This window comes from Danaus plexippus (genome assembly GCF_018135715.1).
Source record: "Danaus plexippus chromosome 9 unlocalized genomic scaffold, MEX_DaPlex mxdp_26, whole genome shotgun sequence".
NCBI classification, from domain to species: domain Eukaryota; kingdom Metazoa; phylum Arthropoda; class Insecta; order Lepidoptera; family Nymphalidae; genus Danaus; species Danaus plexippus.
In genome coordinates, this window is record NW_026869848.1 from 3,889,574 (window position 1) to 3,906,871 (window position 17,298).

At 36.1% G+C, this 17,298-nt stretch overlaps 1 protein-coding gene across 6 annotated transcripts in view; it reads right to left on the reverse strand.

The window, feature by feature from the left end:
• The window catches only part of LOC116767682 (phosphatase and actin regulator 4B), a 34,836-nt gene that overhangs the window by 2,836 nt on the left and 14,702 nt on the right, over positions 1–17,298 (reverse strand). For 3 of the 6 annotated variants that reach the window (XM_061527574.1, XM_032658127.2, XM_032658123.2), the window contains 9 exons: positions 16,437–16,610; positions 7,239–7,346; positions 6,610–6,843; positions 6,278–6,488; positions 5,749–5,781; positions 4,756–4,932; positions 3,011–3,138; positions 2,760–2,899; positions 2,258–2,394 (listed from right to left, as the gene is read on the reverse strand). In XM_061527574.1, the coding sequence (XP_061383558.1) occupies positions 2,258–2,394; positions 2,760–2,899; positions 3,011–3,138; positions 4,756–4,932; positions 5,749–5,781; positions 6,278–6,488; positions 6,610–6,843; positions 7,239–7,346; positions 16,437–16,610 (1,342 nt within the window). The remainder of the gene's footprint in view (positions 1–2,257; positions 2,395–2,759; positions 2,900–3,010; positions 3,139–4,755; positions 4,933–5,748; positions 5,782–6,277; positions 6,489–6,609; positions 6,844–7,238; positions 7,347–16,436; positions 16,611–17,298) is intronic. The other 3 variants (XM_032658124.2, XM_032658126.2, XM_032658125.2) reach the window with 3 other exon arrangements.

The window sequence follows — 17,298 nt, forward strand, 5'->3', positions numbered from 1 at the left end:
AAACTTGCTGAAGGAACGAGTATTGTTGAAAAAAAAAAAACGATACTTTCTGCAATACGTATACATAAACGCTTCCGTTTATCGGGACTAATAATTCTTTAATAGCAGAGAAAAATAATTTAATTACGTTGAAATTTAAAGTGTGGGGTGCGTTCGTATTATAACAGTATTGTATGATTGTATAGAATTGTAGGACAATAAGATTGTATTCACAACTAACAACAGATAGATGAAATCAGTGACGTTAAGAACAAAATTGTTGTAAAAAAAAAATTTTCTTCGAAAAAGAAATGTTTACAATTTGAAGATGGCATGTTACCTTCGTTGTAATTGCTAATAAATGCCGCAAGCAATGTATCTTGACTAAATAAATTGTAGTTTTTATTACATGTCACTTCGGAATTAATGAATCTTTTGTTGCTTGCATTTTATGCAGAAAATAATTTTAGTGACTCACCTGACGTAAACACACTACTTATTATTTTGATACATGCTTTACTAAGCCTCTTTAATGATATTTTGATTTATACATTTTTTAACAATCCCTCAGAAATAAATATATATTGTCTATGATGTGTCTATAAACTATTTAAAAACTTTATGTTCGTATTACAGTATTTATCTACGCTCAAATAATATATTTTTTTATGACAATTTGCATTCTGTATTAAGCAAGAATAAATAAAAAATTAAAAATATTAAAAAAAAGTAACATGTCTGTTTGTCACTGATTCACACTTCTGGTCATTTCATGTCTGTGAAGATTTATGATCAATTGTATTCAGAGGACCACGGGGCAACAGAATATATAAAATATAATTTGTTACATTATATTATTTTATGAAATTAACACAACTATTCACTGACATTAAAAACATAATCTGAGTATTATTTTTTAAATATATTTTCACTTTGTAAGACTGTGTAAAAAGGATAGTGTATTTCATTCTCTCGTATTCCTCTAGCTGGGTCCTTGGAATTCTTTAAAAAGTACAAAAATTTATTAGTATAAGTATTTTTTGCGGAGTTTCGTCTGACTTGAAACTTGGTTAAGCCAATATGACATGTCAAATATCAAACAACAGGTCGAGCAGTGGAAAAATATACTGCCTGGAGAGTGATAGTATCTGTTTCAAAAAACTGAAAAACTGGTACTAAAATTAAAACTTAAGTAAAAAGAAAGCGTTTTATCAGAACAACTTTCGTCGAAATTACAGCGCAAAGACGTGATTGTGTTTTTGAACTGCTGACTCAAACAACTCACGAGCTTTTCAAGCTTTCATCTGTTTCATAACTTAAGAATGTCTTCATGACCAGAATTTTTTGCAAAATAAAGAAATTGAAGTCCCAGTGAAACCGCGTTTTATAGATTCATGTATTTACGAAATCAATATAGAAGCTTTTCACAATAGGTGTGGACTGTTGGTATGTGGACAAATAAAGGTCTTTTTGTATGTCACTTATTTTGGGTTCGTCTTAGACCGCAAACATCCAGTTAGAATTATAGAAATGAAACTATTACTTTCGGGTTACTACCGTGATCAGGCTGCTGCAAGGTAACCGAAACGTCGGGAGTATGTAGTTTTTAAAAAGAATGAATAATCGTAGTAAGTTTCATTTAAATGAATACTCGCGAAAGTTTTAGATCTCATTAGAATTATATATGTGTGTGTATAATGTACATGTAAACTTATAACTTCTTACACCGACTTTACTTATTCAAAATCCAGTCATCCTTTTTTTTTAATTAGGAAATCACCTTTGAGTGAGATTCAAAAATTATAAAGAAATATTATATTGAAGAAGGCTTTTAAATATATACTGCATGCGGTTAATCGAAAGATCTAAGGTGTACAAATAAAATATTTCCAAACTTTTTTTTCCGCTTGGATTACATAATAATATTAGTGACAAACTAACTATTAAATAACTTGGTATGTTTTCTAAAATAAGTTATTCACCAACTATTTCTCTATGATTTGAATAAAAAAGGATTTATATTTTCACCTCTTAGGTTGTTGAAGTTTAAATAAGAACAAAATATAGACGTACTACATTCAAACCACATTCATAAATAATTAATATTTATTGTGTAGGTAAGGTAGAGCACAGAACGGTCCTATTGTTATGTTTATTAAAAATACTAATCTGTCTTAATCTATATCTCATTTATTTTCGTGTTTGCGCTCGAGCATTTACGTGTGGAAGTGTGTGTGTGCGTGTGTGTGTGTGTGCGTGTGTGTGTGTGTATAATCACCTGGTAAGATGTTTGCTTTCCTCATGCACCGCCATCTCGGAGCTCTTGAACTCGTTCAGCTCCCGTCTGATGGCTGCCTTGTCACGAGGCGTCAGGCGCGTCCAAGGCTTATCAGCGCGACGATCGTAATCGTGCGCCTTTACAAAGAGTTAACATGTTCATGACAGGATTTAAAGACTGACATATGGTGGAGGCGAAAGACAATTTCATCAGAAAATTTATGGCACGCTAGGGCCTTTAATCACCTTTATTGGAGACTGCGGTAAAATTATGTATTGTATAAAAACTATCGCATCAGAATGTGTTAAAAGATAAAAAGCAATATAAGAAATTAAAGTTTTTTGTACTAACATAAAACCATTGTTGACTAACCCATCTATCTTTACCGTCTGCAAGCTAGACAAACTGATAATTAACTACAAAATCCCATAGGTCTCCTAACACGGTTCGTTACTTGGACATTTGATATTTATAAATGTACATATATTATTCAGCGTCTTACTTGTGTCACTTCTATATAATCACTAAATCTTATGATTTTCTTCTCCTTCAGTTCGTCGACGGTGGGTCGGAAACTAAGCTTACGCAGGAGGTAACGCTTTTTCTCTTCCTTTTGTTTCTTCTCCTCCGCTGGTGACTGACCTGTAAATTAAAAAAAAAATCAATTACATACTTCTTGGTGAATTATATTATAGCATATAAATATAATAAATTAAAAATAAAACAGACGTCATTGATAAGTATAATGCTTACTCTTGAGTATGTTCCTCTCTACCAATTCCTCAGCAGTGGGTCTCATTGACAGGCGACGTATGAGTCTCGCGCCGATGGCCTCCCAAGACTCCTGACGCTCGTGCTCGCTCTGCACCACCAGGATATTCCTGAACGGATGACAAATATTAACAACATACCCCAACTGTACAACAACCTGTACAAATTTTCATTCGTCTTATTTCAAATACTGCCAGTTATTATAATATCAACATGGCAAACTAACAACGACCACCCCGTACAGCATCAGAATTACGATAATGAAATAAAACCGCTCCACATGAGCACGAGCGCTGGCCACCAGCTCGCATATAATACATGCCAAAGTTTACGTGATGCCGAAAGCATTCTCATTACGTCCCATTAACATGAACTTTTGGCTTAATCCCAACACCGGTAATCTAGTCTAGATTTTATAGTTACACTGAGGTCACATATTCGATCAGCGAGGTTTTCCTATATCTATTACGTCGTTCATCACCACATTAACATCACTGCCATAGTTGCAACACTCTTTATATACTATTATAAGTACACACACAATAATATATGAACTAATGTCACTGCCAAGACCGATTACTAAGAAAATCAAAAAAATAATAATACTATAGAATCGACTGCTAACAAAAATAAAACTCCCAGGCGTTTGTATTAGATGAGCAATAATAACTCTCACTAATGTAATAGTCGTGTAACAATAAATGATATGATCGTATGTGTTTGTGCACTTATATGTGTGTGTGTATTCTTGTGTTACAACACAAAGAACGATTTTACCAAACGAGACTAATTTATAACTCATTTCAGTTCACATATATTCAGTCGAAGGCGCGAGTATTGTTATGAACTTTGATAGCAAATCGGCCATTGTTGTTCAAATGAATTACATTACATTAAAAAGGTTTTATATAAGAAATACAGTATATACATAATTTAAATCACACCGCGAAATTACGAAAAAAATATACCTTTTCAAATGAAAGCCATAGAAAGCCGACATGTCTGTATCTGATATTAATATAAAATATTAACATTAACCCGAAAAAAAAACCGTAAACACGAATGCTACGCGTATATAAATAACAGTGACTTCATGACACTGCCCTAATGACCGAATTATAGCGGAGCCAAGCGAACGACCCAGAACGTCGAATAGGACGAATTAATAATCACATTTTCTATTAGTGTTCATAAAAAGTAACCGTCAATGAACAAAATACGATGTTAAAGTCGAATATTATCGGGAATACGTGGTTATGTTGGCAGGATGCCGGACCGTTTGATTATATTGGCAGCATTCAAGGTGCTTCCTACAACACTGTTTACTACACGGCACAGACTAAGCGGGCTCGGACGTATCATGTGGTCGGCCGACGGCGCGTCGTTTGTGGGGACTACCGTATATTGTTTCAGACCTATATATATACGTAGCGATGATAGGCTTGATAATTTTTTAAGTTCTTCAAATAAAGTTATTTTAGTCATACTTACCAACTACTTTACATAGTTTATCCTTAAATATGTGCAGTACAAAAATATTTTTTTGTTCACATTTTATCTTAATCAGTGAATTTGACATTAAAAAAAATGACGTAAAAATATAACCTGTCAATTAGATTAATTATGAAAAGTATATCCAATATTGCGTAATCATAATTCTGAAATTTCCTTAGAGGTTACTACAATTCTGTACTATACGAAAATGTATAACAACTATTTTTGTATACCTATTGATTAGCTCCTGTCTGTCCGGTCGTAGCGCCAGTTTGATGTTGAGGCTCTCCTTACGGGCTAACTTGGCGGCTACTCTTTCAGACTCGCTCGAGTACTCGCTGTAGTCACCTTCCCAGGGTCGAGCGTTCTCTTTGTTATCCGTGGCATTGCCCACGCGCACCGGACGGCTGCTGTCAGAAACAGAATATTGATTAGTGTCAGGAAATATATTATAAACATTTAACTTATTTTGGTATATGTTTATCTGGTTAATTTTACCTTCTTTATATATTAACTTGTATATAGATACCGTTCTATTAGTTTTTAAATTGATTTTACTTTGAAGTATAGAATTTTAAAATAATATATTGTTTTTATCCTATAATATTATTATAAATTTATTTAATATATGCTATGGCATTAAAAACTTTTTAATTATGATAAAAATATGTCAAATACGAATGAAGGAGCGTCAACCGCAGTCGTCACGCACGTTTGACGTTACTGTTACCCTGTGACAGTCACATGTCATAAATTATGTTTTTATTATATGAATTCTGAAATTATAATTTTACGGTCATCTATCAAGCTTACAAGCGAGCTTAAATCTTATACTTAGTTAAATACAAGTACAATAACTAAATCTATTTTAAGGAAATTAATATTGTAAATATTTACAACAAAAAAAAAAAACACATCAACTATCTTATGTGGAGAGTTACATCGGAAATGTTCTAACAGTTAAACCATTACATGCAGCACAGACAAGAGAAACAATAGCACAGAAACAGCCAACCTGTGAAACATCGTATGGGACATTTATCATTCGATGTATTGTGATGTCTGTGTGTATCTGTGCGTGTGTATGGGGTGTACGTGTGTGTGCGTATGTGTATATGTGTGTGTATGAGCGCTTGTGTTATGACAGATGACAGTCGAAGCGTGCAATGCACGATGCATGAAGCGGACCGTCTGGAGGCCTGTGACAACATTGACATGACAGTTACCAGATGCGGATCCTCGGCTTGGGCGGCGGCCGTCTGCGCCGCATTATGGAAATAAACCAACATTTTCATATAACCGTACACATCATATATCACACAATCAACGTTTACCGACATAACAACGATTGCGACTCGAACATTTTTCCTGTCCTCGAGAACGTGCAACTATTGCGTCGCGTCATTTAAATTTCTAATAAGTCTAACACAATATGTGAGAATATTTATTGAACATTACATTCATATACTGAGGAATATTTGTATTTATGACATTTTTAAACCATCTATCTGTTATTTTATCGGTGACGTATTCGCAACACATTAATTATGAACGATATTAACGACTAACGTTTCATTAAACTTTCACTACAAAGAAAATATACTATAGATACATTACTGTTTGTATATATATATATATAGTAAGGTCGTGGTAAACTTACATCTATTTGTTAGGCACACTTGATTCAGTTCTAGTACGAAGAGTACTCTCCTTAATGACCAAAGTATTAGAAATAGACAAGTTAGTTATACTGACTTAAAACTGGCGTGATGGTGATCCTGTCTCGGTGCGAGCGGCGTGGCGAGAGGAGTCCCAGCGGGCGAGGCGGCCGGTCGCTTCTTAAGGGCGGACTTGAGCGGCACCGCGTTATATAAGGGCTCCTTTGGAGGAATCTCCTCGACCCGAGACGTATCCGCACCGGCCACGGCTTCACCCTCCTCCTCCTCCTGAGAATCCTCGTCTTCAGCTGGCGAATAAATTACTGTTACTTTTTGTTTGTATGAGCTATGAAATGACACGATTATTACACCAGCCTCGTATTGAAAGTGCTGAGGTTCTAAGATTATACGAGCATAAATCAAACTTACAATCAGACAGTTGATTGGAGAGAGGATGAGGGTGTGTGTGAGGGTGAGGGTGGGGATGTTGGTGAGGGTGGTGATGGCGGGTGGGACTCGGCGAGCTGAACATGGGCGGAGGCGGAATGGGACCGATCTCCGACAGTGCGATGGGCGGCTCCGGCAGCTCCGACAGCATGAGCTGTTCTTCGCTGACATCGCCGTCACCCACGCTGCCCACGCCGCCCCCATAACCGCCCACCACTGCAAATGCATCAATCTCTTTAATTATGTCTAACTGAGCATTAATAAAACTGATCCACTCAATGCTACGCAACCACAATGTTTCTATAAAACTGTACTAATTGTTAGCGAGATTATAAAATTTCATCGAGACCCTGATTTAAAAAAAAAAAATCTTAAAATAAACCCTAACATTTACAAAATCGCTAAGCAATAACATTATTATTTATAGAAATTCGAATACTATAGAGCATTCTGAATCCAATTTCACAATTCAAATTGGCTTTGGGTGTGATAAAATCTTCAAAGGGAATACGGAGATATGTTTTAACTTGAGAATACAATGTGGGCATTGTGAGAGCGAATTACGACATACGATATACTTTACATACATTATTAAGATATTCATGACTCACCGTCTCCTTGATAGCACATCCGTCTTGGGAGCTTGCCGGCTGACAATGAGTTCGGTCTCTCTGGCCTCACCATTTCACCACCATTCTCCAATTTATCTTTCTTTGGTTCTGGAATATATATTAAATCATAAGTCATTTCATATAACTATAAAAAATATTTATCACATTTTAACAATATGTTATAATGATGACTCACACATGTACGCCTCTCTTAGCGAGGTGTTTAGAAATGTAAACCGTCTCGTTAGCGTTAACTGTGACGTATATAATTATAGAAACTAGATTGTAAAGCAAACTGGCAGCGAAAGCGTAACCTCTCAATGTTGATATATCTAAAAATAGGTGATAGTGTGGCGAGGGCCGACAGCCGAGGCACGCGACTTCCATTCATCGCCGGCGCCGGAGCGATCGGCCTTCAACACATGCCACCGTTATTATTGACGCATCCTGCATCAACGCTTCAATAACATTATATGTTGTACAAAACATATTAGCGTTCAGGTTTTATATTCACCATCGAGGAATTTTGCAAACGACCTTGTATGCAACAATTCCACTTACACCTGCTAACATCGATCACAACTGGTTGCTTAAAATTTTATTTCGTCATAAACAATTATCGAAGCAGTCGACCTCTTAAAACGAACGTTAAAAGAAATAATAAATTGTACTAACACTTAATAAAATGATAGAAATTTGTAGAGACAACTTTCAATATGTTCTCCATTAGAAATTTAATCGTCGGAAGTTCATATAAATGCGTCGTATACGGTTATTTATAATGTCGTTGAATACTAGTTGTAATATAATTCTATTCAACAGGCAGAACGTAAAGTGTTGCGAGCTGTGGGCGTCGGAGTCCCAGCGATCGATGCGGTCGCCCTTGGCCGAGGCTGATCTCGCCGAGGACGAGAAACGTTGCCGGTTGCGACTATTACGTAAGCGGCATTCATCTTCATGAGATATTTACGAAGCCAACGATTAAATCGTAATGTAATTTCAATTTATGAATACATTGTTATTGACATAATGTAAGTCATAAAAACACGCATTCTTTTAAATATTCAACGGCAAAAAAAAAACAGGAAGTGAGCATCAAAAGAAATAAATCATCTCGTTGAAGGTCGTTCAGACAAATGATGTAATTAGCAAAATACTTCAATGTCATGAGATATGTAACAGAATGTACAGTAATAGTAACACACAATGTCAAGAGTAGCTAAATAGCTAGTAAGCGGAGTGAAAAGGCGTTAGACTACTTCAGAATACTAGAGCGTTTTTCTCTTTTTGTGGAGTACGATAGCAACCACATACATATAACACATTAAACATTTGCAATTATATGTGATATAAAGTGATTATTATATATATTTTCTTATTATGTTTATCGTATACAAATCGTATAGAAGATCACAACAAAGCGTTGGGAGATAACACTCTCAAGTTATTTGACATTGGCTTCAGCGAATTTTATCTATAGAGATTTTTTTCATCAAGCAGATAAAGCATATATGAAAATTCAATGGAACTTGGAAATAATTAATAAAGTAAAGCATGTCATAGTAATATAATATAAATTTAAGAATATATTACATAGACAGATTTAGGTCGACAAACGCTGAAAGCAGAATGCGTGTTGTAAAAACATTAAAGACAGTGACGAAACACACGTGGGCGACTTACGACACGCGACATAACTCTTACACTTAAACGCAATTGACAATAAACAGTATTGAAGATAATTTATTACATACTATGACATCTTCATACAAATCCAGATGCATGCAAACTTAACCCGAATATAACGTGGAGTGTATGTTATTAGAGGTAGAATAAAAAAAATATTCACTGTAAAATATTTTCTCCTATCTCTCTATTGAATATGAGATTTTGTGGGAGCTTTGTAAACAATGAAATAAATGGAGCCTTGGTAAAGCGAACGGGAAACGGAACGGGTCAAGGGCGGGCCGCGGCCGCGACCGTCAGCCATCTCGCTGTCATACGGCTCGCTTTCTTTCAATTATTGCCTTTGGCTATTACTTTTTTCTGACAATGAGCCATTTATAAAACACTCCGAGCACGAGATTAAATTCTAAATTGAGCAAATAAAACTTCGCCTGCGGCTTAAACGAAATGTCATTACAGTATTTCGATTATACGAATTGAATTGAAATAGCTTGTCTCCGATGTCGGCTGGCTGTCTTTCTGCCAATATTGGGATTAGAATGTGCCGAGTGCTCTTGTCGTGTGGCAATTATAATGGCAACGTACACGACGACGTAAAAGGTACACTCACTAACATGCCACAAATAGTTGTACGAGGCCAAACTGCGACGAGACGCCTTCGTTTGTTATTTATCGCCATTGAAGCTTGAGACGGTCTTAACTATTTTATATAAAATATTAAACTTCTTCGTTTACATGAATTTAATTATTTCGTTTTTTTATATATTTCAAGTATTACATAATTTTTAACCATTTGCAATTATAAATACAAATTCTTAATTTTTCCTTGCAAATTAATTTTTATTTAATATTGTAAAAACATTCGGTTTTCTAACGCCCTTTTATAATAAATAATTTTTATTGAGTTACGGACTGTTGGTCAAATTTTATGGAAATCAATTTGAAATTAAGGTATAGCTAAAAATTTCCTCTGTTTTGATCACATTTTAAATTAAAAAAAGTCTCAGTCTATGTTGAAATTGAATTACTCGATATTTGTATGAAAATATATATATGTAATATAATGAAATTTCTATATTATCCTAAAATTGCATACAATACATATTATATGAATTTATATTTATTCTCAGATGTGTAAAGTTATAGCTGTTTTTATTGGCTCCTCACGTGTTATTTACGTGGGAGGTTTCAGCAAAGCTAATTTTCCCAACTATAAATTTGAAATTGCGCACCAAATAGGATTACTACGCTTACTAAATTATTCCTGTACAATGATTCCGCAGATACATTTATATTGTATTGTGTAAGACCTTGAATAAGTTGAAGTAATGGTGATCTGAGTGACATTATATTGTTACTTTAAACCATCATTGTTGCTGGACGATTAAAGGTTTTTTCTTTTTATTAAAAACATATAATTCTGTGATAAATTTATGATTTGGCAAATAACAGAAGTGGCATAATTAGATACATCTTTTAAATATTATGTGAACAGATGTAAATATGTTAAGCAATTTATTAATTTCAATCACTTTAATTTCAATTTCATAAAAAAATCAGTGAATAATTTGTGAAGATCTTAAGTGAATTAAAGGAATGATTCGACAGCAGAACACAAGGAACAGTCATGCACAGATGAGGTTTAGAGACGATCGATGACTTAAAGGTTAGATGATAATAAATAATAATCTAACTGTGTTCATGAGCGGTGATCGATGAGGGGGTGATGGCGGTGATCGTGCATGACTGGTGGTGGTGATGGTGATGTACCATTGGACCGCGCGAACAGCGTGAGGTTAGAGGAGTGTCGGGGCACGGGGGACTTGCGGCGCACATAGTAGTGGTCGTGGCGCTGCGGCGGCGGCGGCGGGACGAAGGGCGGCGGCGGCGGAAGGCGCGCGGGCCTCCGCCTCGCGCCGCCAGCGAAGGCATCCATGGCGGCAAGCGTCCCGACGTCGCCCATGCTCGCGGTGCACTCGCGGCTGGAAGACTGCGGGCTCCGCGGATCGTTACCACCCGCCCGCAGCCCCCTCAGCCCCCGCCCCGGGCTCGCACCGCGCGCGCTCTTCGATCGCCGCCCGCCCTCCGCGCTCTAACCGTCCGCCCACACATTGCTCCGCTTTGTTTTGAATTTTTAATTTAACGCCATTCATCGCGGTCCGTGTTACGTGGATCGAGAAACTAGCACCATTATGCTTCGCAAAGTTCGCTGACCTGCATATACGTTGGGTTAGTCTAAGTAATAGAACATAGATTGATAGGCGCCTCGGACACCGTCACAGAGAATGATGAATATGGAGCATAAATCGTTTTAAAAAAACTTTTTCCACTTCTGTGATAAGATGAATGGTTTTGTTTAAAAAACATGTTGTGAAGTTACTGATTGATCGTCCAACGTCCATTGTGAGTCGAGACCAACGAACTGAGCGCCGTCCTTGAACACGCCAGAAGGATATTCATCCTAAAACTGTACAATGAACTAAAAAAAAAACAAAAGAATATTTAAAAGTCAACAATCGCGAATACATTCAAATATCATATTTTTAAATGACTGAAGTCCTAAAATTAGACATTTTAAGGTACCGTATTAGGCAGTGTAAAATGAGTCATACGACTTATAAGGCTGGAAAGTTGGACCAAATCGAAAGCTTTTAAGTTCGATATAATGTATATTGCATTCCATATTATATTTAGCCTAACAGATCCATTGATGCATCTGTACGGTAAACATGATGCTCTTCCGTCATCCGCCCACGTTAGTTAACCAACCAGCCATCCGCAATTACGTCATCGAGTAACGGTCAAGTGCAACAATCATAACAACCACGTGTTATACGCAGAGTATACGAAAAAATCATAAAGAACCAGTGTAATTATGCACATTGACAACAATAACTTTATATTACCGCTTTTCTCATATAAAGTAGACAAATTAATAGTCTCTCAATGGAAAGATAAGACACTGGCCATGGACACCCGGTGTAGTTCTCACCGAGATGCCAACCTTTAAATGCTACGAATGATGCAATTCAAAACCTACTAAATCTAAGGATTATTGATAATAATTAATATGAGAAACATTCTAAATATATGTTGGTGTTGAATGTGGATTTAAGAATTCCTTAATATTATATCACATATTTAGATCTCTATTATGACAAGAACGTCGCAACTCACATTATAAAAAGGAAAGTGACTCCGTTTGCCTTCACGCTTGAACTGACGATCGATTATCATGAAATTTTGCATTCGTTGAGGGCACAGGAAAGAGAAATATTTGTTTTTCGAAGGAAAAAGAGCATTTCATAAAATAAAAATGCACAAACTTACAATTCTCATTTACTTACAATCTTATATAAAACTTGAAGAAAATTGTATATAGGTATTTAGTATTTTACAATAACATTTGATTAAAAAGTACGTTTTTTCGATTTTATACTATGTTACGAATACACATAAAGAGAATATTACGTATTAAAAAAAATATGACGTTAATTAATAATTCTATTGACCCTAGTTGCTATTTTTTTTTATATTCTGAAAAATTAAAAATTAAGTTCTACTTTTATAATAATAAATAAATAGATTTATATGAAATAAAGTTTTGAACAAAGTTACAGAGGTTACTGTATTAGTGTGGTGTTTTATTAAAACAAGTGGCCTACATTGAGCAAAAGACTGAAAATCAAATTTTATAATGTATGAATATCATGTGTGGGCTTTTGAAATTGTTCCTTGGACAAAAGCGTTTAAGTTATGTTGACACACACACTAGGCTATTTTCCAACGTTCAAAGACGCAAAGCGCGCCATTTACCTGCCTGAAATGAAAACTGAAAAAGGGTCGACCTCAAAAGAATTTTTGATAAGCAAATTTATGTTAAATTTAGTAGGTTAAAATTACTAATATAGTCCTCTTTGATTATGCCTTACTTTATTTTTAGACTGATTTTTTTTCAACTCTGTGTTAAATTAATCACGAAAACAAGATTATCATAAAGTAAAAAAAAAGTAAGTTACAAATTATGCAAGAATTAAATATAATCTGCGATTGAATATTGCTTATTTATATTATCTAGGGACACTAGCATCATATTAAAGGCTATACTATCACATAAATATTTGTGACTTTTTCCCCTATAATTCACACTAAAAAATTGCGACACTAAAATTTTTAATACGTCAGAGAGCTTAAATTCAAAAGAGATATACATAAATTATGAAACAAATATTCGTAGTCTTGGCCGCGAGGCATTTTAAACAGAGCCGCTTCGGAATTGTGAGAGTCAAGGAAACAATACAATAGAAAAAACAGAAAGTCTTTGATATTTATAAATGACTTTTATGTGAAAGCGTTTTGTAACGACAGTTTTTACGCCGCGTGCCGATTCGCATTGTTTAAAATATTTTCGTCGCCTAAACAATACGTAGACTTAAATTGTGCAATACCATACGTTAGTTTGAAATACTGGAAACTATTTACATGATACGGTAATTTTGTGATTGTTTTGTCAGAAAAGTACAGAAAAGACAAAGATTCTCCACTCAATTTTCTGTATTATTTACTTATAAGGACGTATAATTAATGTCTACACCACTACATTTCAAATCATACATTTCACACATGTCTTGTTCGAAAACATGCTTTGAATATACTCACTCACTTATAATCTTAAGCCTATACATTATGTCTGTTAACTTATCCCGTGAAAGACGGGCGGACAGACAAACAGCGGGTTCATATAAATAGTGTGAAGTAAATATAGAACCAGACTGAATTACTTGCAGTAAACACAAAGCAAGACCGATGCACCTAAAGACTTGAAATTACAATTCTTTCATATAAAGTTAGCGAGCATAAACATACTTTCTTATTATTTCACACTTCGGAGACGAACGAAATGATATATTTATAAAAAAAAGTGACTGCTCACAAAATAAATAATGCATTAACTTTTTAGAAATTTAAACGAAATTGCAATAATAAGCAATAAGAATTTCATTTCATTATTAAATTGAATAAATTTTGTATGGCACCTAATAGAAATAGCAAGCAACAGATAGGTATTCTGAAATAAAAAATACTTCAAGCAACATTATGCAACAGAGTCCAATGACGGTGAGCATGCGATGCAATTAGATAAAACGGTTACAGTAGAAGTGATGTGCATCTCACTATAGATACGAGTGTTGGAAAACATTACAGCGAAATCTTACTCGTAATCAGCAACGTTAACAAACTACATATATCGTAACAGAGGTATGTTCGTTATACTAAGATTAGTTGGAAATGTTAATCGCTCATAATACAAAGAGGAGATATACACCTTTCACTGCTTTGAAAAAAATATCGATATTTTAATAAAAATAACAATAAACATCCATTGTATGAAGCAAAGATTCCAGATAAACAAAAACGAAGCTAGGGCATAATATATAAATATATATAACAGTACTAAAGATCACCTCTCAAACACGCGCATCCCATGATATAACCCATCATAGATGGTCTCTGCGGCGCGGGCGGCGCGCGCCTGCCGCGGGGCGACGCTCGCGACAACGCGACGGTAGACTTACAACACAAACCTCCCGCCTCTGACCACTTCGCACTAAGCCCACCCGTGCCTGTCGACTCAGCACTACACTTTCCGGCGCTGGTCGACTGCACTACCGCGCCCGCTGTATCCTAACACTCACCGCAGGGCATCGTTCGTTACGGATAGCTTACAATCCGTATCCATGTCATTCCAAGTTTTTTGTCCGTTTCGAGGGACTCCAGTATGAGTGTTCATACGCTACGGGGAAATGAGACAGCCGTCACGCTCATTGTGATGTGACGGGAAATAACTTAGGATGACGGATTTAAAAAATATGGAAAAACCCCAAAACTTCGTTTGGTATTTAATTGACGAAAAACTCTACAAAGTAATCGAAATATGAAATTTTATAGAAACGTTCGAATTTATTTATATATTTTAATAATGCTAGTTATTCACTTCTTATATTTTATTACATAAAATTTTTTTTAATGAGCTTTGATGAAACAGGGTCGGTGCAACGAGCGCTATCGCGTGCTGCGGCCGGTGACGATCGATATCGCCTGCTAAGTTCGCGCCTCTCAACCCTTACAGACCACAGGTAGCACTTTGAAATACGAAATAGAATTAATTTATTTATATTTTTCTATGTATACCGGCTGGAAATTACGTGTCTATGACCAAAAAATCTACAAAACTAAAAGATCTGCAAAAATAGGAGCTAAATTAGTCCCTAAATAGTCGATACGAATTAACTCAAACCAAGGCATAACCTAACGTTGACATATAATATGTTCATTAACACAATAATATTTCAATTATATGTATTGAACACCTGCAGGGCAACGGCACATTACAAAAGACACAGATTGCGACATGGGTAAATAATAGATGGGAGCGGGGCGATGCTGTGCTGAGACGTCTCTGTTATCATCGGGGGGCTATTGGAGATAACGAGGATGCGTGTTTAAGAGGTGCAGTTGAGAGGTTAGGTCTGCGGTACAGAGCGCGGGCGGGCGCGGGCGCGGGCGGGCCAGCACTGAGGCGCGCGCCGGCAACCCCCGCCGCACCCCCACACACCTCACCCCGCATAGCCCTCTCCCACCCGCAGCCCCTGTCATCACTAGACACTCAATCTAGACTTCCACATAAACCCCAAGTACTAAAAACTAATTTATGAAATGACCTGGACGAAATACTACTTCGACTGAGGTCGATAAATTATTTATATCAAAACTAAATAGTAACCAACATAAATATTAGCAATTATCAATCAATTATATTAATGGTGGATGACCATTATATTTAACTACTAAACATTCAACAAATACATTTTATAGACCGGCGTTATTCTTATGTCATTTGTACAAGAGATTTGGAACTGTTTTCTGACCGATTTTACCCGTTTGACGTTCAAATTGTACCACGATATTAAACCACGGTAAACCAGAGACACAATTGTGATTCCACGAGCGATCTGTGCCGGGATGGCAATTAAATACTATTGTCTGCTGACGTCACTAGTCCTGCGACGGCGGCGCGGCGAGGGTCAACGCACCGCTCGTCCTAACAGGAAGCCGCTAATTCCCGCCACGCGTTACTTTTCTTCGATTATGAATACGACAACACGTTTCATTAAATAAGGGGCGAGGGTTAACAGGCGCTTTCGTATTCTTGGCCAAATTAGAGTTCAAATTCAAGCTTATGTCATTATCATCAGCCACATGTCGTTTACTCATACGCTTGTAACCCATACTATTGATTACGATGTCTCGACTTTATTTATAAAAGTTATATAATTGAACATTCATGTAAACGATACCAATCAATTCTGAATTAAATAAACTTTATTATAATGGAAATATTTGGGAAGAATATCGTCTTCACATTCGACTGGTTATCTTAATTAGAGAGCTATCAAAAAACTCCGCACACGCTATAATTAAAAACGAATAATAAATAAGTACAGTACGCACCGATGATATTATTGTTCTGGTGGTGGTGTGCTAGCTGCTGCTGTGCGAGCTGTGCTGCCAGCTGTGCCTGTAGTGCTGCATGCATGCCGAGCGAGCGCTCGCTGAGTGTCGCGCCGCCCGGCACACACTCGCGGTCAACACGACCCTCCTCGTAGCCCGGGGAGACATCCTCGTCTAAGAAGACACTCTTTCATATAGTGAAGCTTAAGATATTACTAAAACTAAAAGCTTTTTTATGACAAGATTATCTCATGTTAATTTTGTGAGGACTTCCATCTATTTCTCTCTGACATTATTTCTCCTAGTTTTCGAGATTGCATTCTCAATTGTCAAATTAACAAAACGTACTATTTAGCATTGATTATCTGCAACTTAATCACCTGTGAATATAAAGGTGCAAATAGGTTTCATTCATAAATAATTCTCGGTAATGCTAGCATGAAAATGTTTATTTTTTTGCAACAACTTCATTCCGTGACTATTAGGACAACATTTTTGTCATGAGATTTTCATATATTAGAGGCCACCAAAGATGACAAGGGGTTGTTTTTATCCAGAAAAAAATAACTATTTGCGAGGGATATCTAAAATGACTATTGGTCGGTGGGATTCGGTTAGGCTTTACGGACTTTATACTAGCAATAAAACATAGGCTGTAAACGAATTTGAAGCGAGATAAGCCACGGCAATTTTTATATTACGCTGAAGGAAAAAGGTCGCAGTTCAAGTACAGAATTGTTCAATTTTTTTTTTTTAAATTGTGAATGTCATGGTTTAACAACTTAAAAAGCGATCGATTTAAATAATCACTCAGCATTGAAACATTTTCTAATTTATAAACAGAGACGAAACCTCTCAGCAT